The 9,956-nt window shown below is 43.0% G+C and overlaps 1 protein-coding gene across 2 annotated transcripts in view; it reads right to left on the bottom strand.

Moving 5' to 3' along the window:
• Positions 1 to 732: 732 nt before the first annotated feature.
• The window catches only part of rnf207a (ring finger protein 207a), a 27,763-nt gene continuing 18,539 nt past the window's right edge, over positions 733 to 9,956 (bottom strand). For both annotated transcript variants that reach the window (XM_042090708.1, XM_042090709.1), the window contains 9 exons: positions 9,858 to 9,926; positions 9,305 to 9,373; positions 8,894 to 8,991; positions 4,009 to 4,186; positions 3,459 to 3,644; positions 2,707 to 2,758; positions 2,437 to 2,554; positions 1,598 to 1,690; positions 733 to 1,461 (listed from right to left, as the gene is read on the bottom strand). In XM_042090708.1, the coding sequence (XP_041946642.1) occupies positions 1,311 to 1,461; positions 1,598 to 1,690; positions 2,437 to 2,554; positions 2,707 to 2,758; positions 3,459 to 3,644; positions 4,009 to 4,186; positions 8,894 to 8,991; positions 9,305 to 9,373; positions 9,858 to 9,926 (1,014 nt within the window). In that variant the 3' untranslated portion in view covers positions 733 to 1,310. The remainder of the gene's footprint in view (positions 1,462 to 1,597; positions 1,691 to 2,436; positions 2,555 to 2,706; positions 2,759 to 3,458; positions 3,645 to 4,008; positions 4,187 to 8,893; positions 8,992 to 9,304; positions 9,374 to 9,857; positions 9,927 to 9,956) is intronic.

Below are 9,956 nucleotides of genomic sequence, written 5' to 3' on the forward strand. Positions count from 1 at the left end.
AACCTAACGCAAGTGAAACCGCAGCAATAAAGGACGGGGAAAATAAGCGTGAAGGGAGGCATAGAGGAGAGGGACTGAAGGAGAAAAGGGGGAGACCTACTGATCACTCCCTGCGGAGCTCCCTGGAGCTGTGCTGACACAAACTAATGTGCTGCTGGTGGTTAGGAGACAGCGAGGAATACATTACCTGGCCTGAGCCCGTCTAGGGACTAGCCATCCAGGGTGGGGGATGGCTGGCTTCTTCCATATACACACTCCTTATGATTTATGAGCTGATCAGTTATTGACCCGGTTGCGGTGTAAAGCAAGCTCATTGGCAGACCATCAAGGCCTGTGCTCATTAGGGTTGACTTATGTAACTGCCTTTGAGGTCATTCATTATTCAAATGCCTATTTAGCAATTACAGGATCAACGATATACAATGTGAACAGTTTTTTCCCTTATGAATTTGGTACATTGTGTCTGAATACATTATTATTTCACAATTTCATAAGCTCATGAACATTCAATGGAAATGCCTCTCATTAATTCAGTTTGTATTCCTTTTGGGCTGAGACTGTCATTACTATTGAACTACTGAACTACACAGTTCTCTTCCCTGGGATCTATAAGCCTTTATGGTTAAGATAGTAAATGCTTATATACGAGTCACTCATAGTCACTCATAAATTATTTTTTATTTAAAATTAATTTTATATTTTATCTTTCATAAGAATGAAAGAATTCAGTCATATGAAATATGTTCACTACAATCACTCCAGTATATTTCAGCAATTTCTAGGGAATATTTCTTACATTTAAAATTCTTTCAACATTTTTGGAAAGTGTTTTCATGAAACCAACCAAACACAGGCTCTCTAAGAGTCGGTGAGTGAGAGTCAGACACGCACGGCAAAGTCTCTGTTCAATGTTTCCCTCTATAGTTCCACATGGGATGAGACCTCATCATTCAACTCTGTCTTTTCCCCTGACATCGGATCTCTACCCAGAAAAAAGGGCAACCACTTCATCATAACCATACATAACTTATTCATGAAATAGATCACAAACTTAATCAATGCTGATCGTTTTTCACAACCTCAACTAATGATCATTTTTAGTGCCATTTTTAGTCCGTGTCGGTTGGCTCAACTGTCTCCAGGGTGCAGAGGTCTTCACTATGGTGGCCCATGCCATGATAATAAGAGCACCAGTCCGGACTGCATAGATATCAAGCGAACAGGCTATGGAGAAGGTGTCGCCTGGCCACTGGATGTCAGAAGAGAAGTTGGTACAAATAGGGGAAGTCCTTGAGTTCTCCTGGATGGCACTAAAGTTGTATTTGATTGGTTATGTCCTGGCTCCTCTGCATGCCTTGCCAGTTGCAGTCATTGGTTTTAAGCTTCTCTGACGGCAGTATTAGAGGGTGCTTTTCCACATTTGGGTCCCATTTGTAATCACTCAACTGAATTTCACTGTTACTGTTGGAATGAAAAATGGATGGGTAAGGTACCAAACTAGTGTAATTTGGTATGAAGCTTCAATTGATAGTTATCATGCAGAATTATTGCTAAGTACAAAGTGTCTCAGTGGCACAAACAGGATGGAAAAACACACCTGTGTTTTGACTCCGAGCTTGTGGTGCTGTCTTCGTATATCTTCAACATTGTCTCTGTTCGGTCATCCTCAAGATCTTTAGGTTGCTGGTACCTATGAAGCAAAATACAATGGTCAGTATCAGTGTTGAGGGACTTAGTTATTTCAGTCTTTGCTAATCCTACTCTGGTGGACAACAGTACCCAAACTAAGGTCAGCTACAGTAACAGTACAGTCAGCTACAGTAACAGTTCAGTAACAAACAAAGGCCAGCAGCCCCTAAACAGAAAAGACATGCCTCTTCTGAAGCTGTGTAAATGTCCGTTTATGACTGTTCTACATCCGAGAAATTATCTTTGTGTAACTGAACAACTGTCTTCCCGTTTTGTGTGTACAGCGTCTGGCCATTTCACTGATAATGTTACATAGAAACTTAAAACCTGGAGATAGGATTTTGTAAGAAAAATAACAAATACGAATTCAGCCCCTTTTTTCCCTTTCCCCAAAGAGAGAGGCCACTTTGGCAAAGTATCAGCACTTGTTATCACATGTGTACTAATGATCTGTAGGTACACAAAAATACACTATGTATAGACAACATAAGGATGTGATATTACAGTACATATTGTTACATGGGTTGTTACACTGTACTTCATTATGTAGATACACTGGAACAAGGACCCTGTAAAATAAAGTGTAACCCGAATTTCTTTATAACCTCATTGTTGTTTTTTTGTCAGAGGCTATTTTTTCCAGTCCATCTGGAGGATCGAGATGCATTTCTGAGTTGAGTGCCAGCCATGTAACACCACTCTATCCTGAGAAGGTGAGGAATATTGGGATGTAACATAATTTTGTACCTGGGCTCCAGTCGTTCCTTGACTTTCGCTATGGACAAAATGTATGGCCCGATCTGACGCGCAATGGTGGTCAGGTAGCAGTTCTCCTGTTTCAGCTGCATCAGGTCGTGGAGTTGGGCTACAATAAAAATACAATCACACAATCATCACCTATGCACATGCCGGCAATACATACCAACACTAGAACAGCAGCATGCTCACATGTGGAAGTGTGACTGCAATCAGCAGTCACCTTTTTGAGATGTAATCATGGCTCAGTGTGTCTTATACCTTCATAAATCTCCTGTTCGTTCGTCACTCGCTGAAAGGTCTCTTCCCATATCTACACAAGAGAAACGAATCATCAGTCATCCATGTCACTCTTGTCCTGATGGACTTTTGTGAGACCTCATAACAACATGACATTTCCCTGGTTTCATTTGAAAGGTGCTCTAAGCGATGCTGGGTAACGTCACTTCTGTTGACTTTCAAACAGAGAGCTAGCTCGCTACCTCCTTCCCCTCCCTCCCGTGCTGCTCCCGTGCAATTGAAACTCTCTGAAACGTGCATCTCTTCTATGATTTCCTGGAACAGTTTGTTATGTTTTTATGGACTAGTTTTGCCCAGGTTGTTTTTGTTGCCATTTTTGGAGCCTGGGCTGTCCACAGAGATCGCGTTTTTTTACAGTGTATTCAGGACACAGACAGCTAGCAGTTGGTTAGGTGATGTTTGCGGTAAGTGACATAAAATGTTTTAGTCTAAAAAACGAGTGGCATCGCTTAGAGCACCTTTAAAGACAATTCTCCCATTTGAAGTACTAAAGGTGCAGCACAAAGAGGAAATGCTGGGGGCTTCACGACTTAAGCCTCAGGAATGTAGGTTAAACATTATTTGAGGTGTCATTCATCCAGATTTCCCCTTAAACATACTTTCTTCTGAATCGCATCTGGGTGGCTGCTCCAAAGTTTAAACATCCAATATACAATGTTAGCAATTGTAACAGCCTGCATGCCTCATCTCAGTTCTCTATGATAGCAATATACCTCTTCAAACAGGGCTCTCATTGTCTGCACAGCGGAGTACTGGGAGGTGATCTGGTTGTGCACGTGCAGAGACTTCTCCAGGACCTCCTCGATGTTGTCCGTGTTGATGAGGGAGTGGTGCTTGGTCAAGTCCCTGTGCATGGCCTGGACTTGGTCCTTCAGCTTCTGGATTTCTGTCTGGAGCGTCTGCACGTACGTACACACACACACGCACACACACACACACACACACACACACACAGACGCACAAAATAGTCTGACTGGCTGTAAATCAGTAGTCCTTAGTAGAAAATCATCCCGACACAAATTCACATTGTGCAAACAGTCTCTAAATTGCTGAATCACATTTCTCAGTGTTATGGAACTTCATGCAAACTATGCCTCACAGCCACATGTGCACACAGTTAAAATAGTGAAGGAATGTTACCAACTCAAATGAACAGGTTTTTGGGTGTTAGCAGGTACACCCAGCCCTACGGCAGCAACAACAACAACAACAATGACAACAACAACAGCAAGCTGACTTCAGCTACTCTAACTCCACCCTTACCCTGTAGCTGTTCTCATAGTTGCGGCAGTGCTCGGTAAACGGCGTGTCGCCCCCCTCGGCCAGCAGCACCTTGGTGCTGATGTAGCGGTGCGAGGTGGGCCGGCGCCCCCCGGAGGAGCCCAGGGGCATGTCAATGAGGGACGGGGAGCCACAGGACATGGACATGGGGGACTGGAGCCTGAGGGAAAGACAACAAACCCAGGTGAGTTAGTGTACCACCAGTGGAGACTGAAGGGTACCCATACCCACTGACTGGTTGAATGGTGTGATCGAGAAGCTTTTCTGTTTATATAGTAGTGTCATAATTCATCAAAATGGCTTTGTAGAACAAGAAAAAAACATTTAGTTATGGTTACAATATTCTAATAAAGTATTTATGAAATGCATCCATTTAGACCAGGTTAGAAACATAAAAGATTTTCAAATACATAGAAATGATGACAATCAATTGCTGTGTCTAAATATTGCATGCATCCTCTTAGATTTTGCGAATACAAACCCATCCTAATGAATACATGTGTCCTGACCAATATACATGTTGCAACTCAAAGGCACGCTAATATATATATATATATATATATATATATATATATATATAAGAACAGCTCTCTACTATCTTCTTCTCTTCTCTGATGAACACCTTCACTGATGAGAATAAGGAGTCCTCAATACACACACTTATTCCCTCCCCTCTGTTCACATCTCCTCTCTGTCAGTGTTTTACTGCAGCTAAATAGCAAACAACCCGTCTCGTCATGGCAGCACTTCATCAATCACAGCCGAGTATTCGTGGAACTGCCTTTCCGCTGGCCATGTTTACAACCAGCAATGCCAGGCAGCTGTCTAGGAATGCATAACGGAAAAATAACTTGTGCCTCGACAAGTGGAATATCTTTATTGAGCAATTAATGATCTGCTTAGGCCCATCTGAAATGTGAATGCACTGTGAAAGTCACATTCAGCATACGCACTTAGAGTCAGTGAGGCAGTGCTTGTATCATTGTATTGCATGCAAAGTGACTGGTACTGCCTGGCTGCAAAATTAAATATAGAGTTGTCAGAAACAGAAAAAAATAAATAACACACTAATCTCTACCAACTGAAAATATAAAACACTGCCCAAAAACTTGATGGTGATGCTACATAAAAAAAACATCTATCAATCTACAACTACAGGGACAAAATATTACTTTCTGTCAAGCTAAGTAACCTGATCATGTTCAACTCACTGAGTTGGAGATTTGATAAGGGGTCAGTGTATTTTCAAATTGAATGAACATTTTCTGTGTCCTTCCTTGCAAACATGATTCGAATTTAGGAATGTTTTCTTTCCCACTCAAAATATGAATGTCTAAGTACCTCAGAGTGGCTATTTGCTATTGAATCAAGATCTGAAAGATATCTGAAGATTAATATGTATTATCTAAGAAATACAATTCCAAATACCCTACCCTATGAACCTCATGGTCACTTGTACTAAATGCACTGAAGAACAGAGTGAAACAACACTCTTTCAATTCATAGATAGACAGATAGATAGATAGATAGATACTTTATTGATCCCCAGGGGAAATTCAAGATTCAAATTCATAATTCATTAATGTTATACTGTATATTGCACTCTACCTGGTCCTTCAGACCTGTAGGCTACAATAAACAGACAAATAGCCTATACTGTCCTTGTAAATTCTTTAAAGAGACACTACATAAGAGAGGGGTAACTTTACCTTTAGCACTGAGCCTTTGTTAAAAAAAAAAAGATAGTTATTTTCCTGATCCACACAAGAGCAGGTACTGCAGCCAAAGAATCTGATCCCTGAGCAGCTAGTTTCCCTCGTGCACCTCTGTGTTCTTTGTTCACAGGGTAGTGGCGCTGAAGACTAATACCATTAAGATATTGCCCGGGATTGTGACATCAGCAGCATGGAACAAAGTGCCCCCGCCGCCTGTACCCGCCCCCCGTGTTCTCTGTTCTCGTGCCCCTGGGACTCGGAACTCCCAACCCACCCCACCCCATGCCACACCACTCCAGCCCTGCCCCCCAACCTAAGCCCTTGCCGTCCCTCTCAACCACTCAACTGCATGGCCTACAAGATGAATCCTGGAGAGTTCCGTGAAATTCTGATAAAAATAGTGTTGAGCTGCCAAAGTGAATGAGAGATGGAAAGAGAGAGAGAGAGAGAGAGAGAGAGAAGGAGAAGGAGAGAGAGAACAGATACAATTGACAGAAAGAGAAGAGAGAGAGAGAGAGAGAGAGAGAGAGAGAGAGAGAGAGAGAGAGAGAGAGAGAGAGAGAGAGAGAGAGAGGTCTGGCCCTGTCAGTCAGATTGAAAACAGGAATAATGATTAGGATGAGGTATGAATTATCAGGTATCAAGTTGAAGTGAAAGAGTCAAGAGAACATGTGCATGGGAGTATGCTGATGCATGTAAAAAAGCATCTATTTGAGGGAGAGTATGTCAGTTTGTGTGTGTGTGTGTGTGCGCGCGTGTGAGAGAGAAAGAGAGAGAGAGAGAGAGAGAGGGTGTGAGTGTGTGTGTGTGTGTGTGTGTGTGTGAGTGTGTGTGTGTGTGTGTGTGTGTGTGTGTGTGTGTGTGTATGTGTGTGTGTGTGTGTGTGTGTGTGTGTGAGAGAGAGAGAGAGGGTGTGTTTGTGTGTGTGTGTGTGTGTGTGTGTGTGAGAGAGAGAGAGAGAGAGAGAGTGTGTGTATGCACTGGTATATTTGCATATGTCTCAGCGCTTGTTTGATTGTGTGTCAGCTGGGTTAACCCAAGAACAAGGCCTGTGATTTATGTGGAAAGTTGGCAGGGAGATCTGCGTCACTGTCATCCTCGCACACACCGATGGGAAGCTCATCCATTTGGTGCGTGCATCCAGCCTGATCAACTCTGACCCCCCACTACAGATTCCTATAAAAGTCCTTGTCCAAGCCAATGCTGGCGCTAGATTCCAGGGCAATGACAGCCATATAGCATTGCTAAGCGGCGACTAGGGCTTATGGTGGGGCTGTGAAGAATTACTGTGAGCCTATGGGGGGGGGGGGGGGGGGGGGGTGTAGGCCACAGCATTTGCAGATAAGGGCTGTTTGACACATATGGACATACAAACACAGACGTGTGTGTTTGTGTTTTCATTCACACACAAAGCAATCACAAGAGGGTGTACACATATACCCAGACACATCTGTGCCAAAGGATGAAGGATCTTCGTCATGGTTAAGTCATGCAGTATGCTCAGGAAATCAGACCTGCGTTTACATGTTAAGGGATTGTTTTTTCAGTCACTTTGGTGCATTCCTCCAATCATCATTAACCTTTGCACAACAGCAAATGCATTTCTCAAAACAATTTGCTCAAACTGCACCACACAATGGATTACCTGCAAAAGCATGTTACTTGCTCAGAATGCTTAGTTTATGTATCAAAGGCAAATATTGTCAGTGCCATCACAATGAAAAGCTTAGTGTCGCTGTTATTAACAAGATAGTCAAAATGCTTAGCTGTGTCGTCAGTTTACTCCGTGAGCATTTTCTCATGTGTTTTTGTCTGTCTGGCATACATCAATTTCAACAGAAAAAGTTACACAGTATTGTATGTCGATGTTTACCTTGAACTAATAGTTCTGAGAATTTCAGTTTACCAAAATGCACCAAATTCCTTGACTGAGAAAAACTGTAACTGAAAAAGTCAACATCTAGCTGCGTCCAGCCATGACATCATGAATGAGAAGGGCCTTGGGCCCCGAAACGCAACGTGCTAGTAAAACATTAAATGCTTTCAGGAGCATTATCTGGTGTGCAGATTCTATCCGTTTCTAAGGGATATTAATTCAGTTTCTAACGATGGCAATAAACTGCAGCTTTCCTTGACAGAACACCATCACATACACCATACATCACAAGGCATCAACTAACAATTATAATCCTTTTGAAGACAGCGGATGATTTAGAACAAACTGCAATAAATTAAGTCCAAAGTGTGGTACAGTACCCACAGCAACACAATACAATGTGTCTTTTAAAAATACATCCTCAACCACAATTTGTGAAGGTGGAGAAATATAAATCTCAGTGTAACACTGAGCCTCCTGGAACCTGACCCTTCCTGGAATTGAGGCTCAGCACGCATCTGGCCAGCCCGTGGTTATCACCTCCAGCCCTGGCACCCCTGCGGACAGCTCTAATGCCTGCTATAAGCGGACTGTTGCCACCTGGTCTGCTGGGTTACATAAAGCAGCGGAGACACCCCCCCTCCCACCCCGCCCGCCCCGACTCCTACCCCAACCCCCCCGGGTGGGCCGTAACCTCCGGTGGGATGACTGAACGTTTTGCTCATGTCTGTCTGCACTTGTCAGCACCTGCTAGATGTGCACGTAAGCTTTTCAGGGATTTCTGTCACTCAAGAGCTCCTGGAAAAGGAGATTCAAAGGTGCGCGGCAGAAATGGCCCCCCCTCTCTGCAAGGCAGCTGGAACACCTGCTATACTGGAGGTGTGCTGGAAGACAATGTCTATTTTGATGCAGATCTGCTAAATATTTAATATATCACAAATGAAAAGAAACAAGACTTAATGTTGGAGTTGCTATTCATGAGCCCATTTCAGCCTTCATTCAGGAACAAACTCATCAAACAGAGGTCAAATGGAAAAAACGGTAAATGCCATACAAGAAATAGAAAAGGGAAAATAGTGAAAAGAAGCTGGACACAAGAAATGGAAAGAAAAGGATGAAGAGAAGGTCAGAGTGAAAGAAAGAGAATGACTGGGGTGGGTGAGAATAAAGAGATAGAGACAGACAGACACAGGGACAGACAGAGAGAGAAACAGACAGACAGACAGACAGGGAGACAGACAGGGAGAGAGCATCAAAGAGAAGAGGAAGGACTGACCAGCCACTGATGCTGGTGATGGATGGCGGTCTCCTCTGACCCAGGGGCAGCAGGTGCTCCAGGGAGCGGGCAAACTCAGCATGGTAGTCTGTGTTAATCTGGAGGACACAGGGAGAATGGCACATATATTTAGAGAGGGGGCCCCAGGAAGACTTACACAAAAAATACCAACCTACCTTTAATTAACTCTGCAAAATAGTGGGAGTGAAAGCGATAGTGTGTGTGTACACTTGGAGGATAGGGGTTAGAGTTCATATGTGTGTATGTGTTGCCTGTATCTTGCACTCCATTGTCACCCTATGTTGGAGAGTAAGATACACAGAGAGAGAGGGACAGAGAGAGAGAGAGAGGAGGGGGGAGAGAGCACTTCAGACTGAGAGCAGGTTTGATCTCTTTAGCTGACTCCCTCACCTTACTGCTCTGAGTGGGGGTCAGCCGGTGCGGCAGCTTCACTATCTTACGCAGGCGTTCCATCAGCTGCTGCAAAACACACCGGCAAACCATCAGCTGCAATGACTTGCAATGACATTTTATATTAGCAACACTATCAAATTAACAAGTCCATTAACACTGTCATAAACAAAATGTAATGCCCTGTTGCCAGTAGTCATGCCAGCTTACATCCAATGATCTAACAGGGTAATGTTTACATGGTCAAATGTCGTAATGGTATTGTAATGTCTTATCAATTTATTTCACATGCTAATCAGCTCTCATAGCATCACTGATTATTACAATATGACAAATTCAATACAATCTACTGTTGACAAAAATATGACAAATTCAATACAATCTACTGTTATCAGTAGATTGTATTGAATTGTATGTCATAAAAACATCATAAAAGTGTGACTGTAATTCACCACTGCACAGTTTGATAAGTTCTTCAGATTGTTAATGCTGTTTAAATAAGGTGCTTATACAAGCATAAGTTGACTTCACACACTATTTATAAAGCACTTACATAGCCCATATCCAGAAACTCAAACTTGTTGGCAGAGCTGAGGAAAGCTGAGCATGCGACCAGGTGAACCTGAACGGGCGGAACAGAGAGGAGGGGTGA

The sequence above is a fragment of the Alosa sapidissima genome, chromosome 4 (genome assembly GCF_018492685.1).
Source record: "Alosa sapidissima isolate fAloSap1 chromosome 4, fAloSap1.pri, whole genome shotgun sequence".
Classification (NCBI taxonomy): Eukaryota; Metazoa; Chordata; class Actinopteri; order Clupeiformes; family Clupeidae; genus Alosa; species Alosa sapidissima.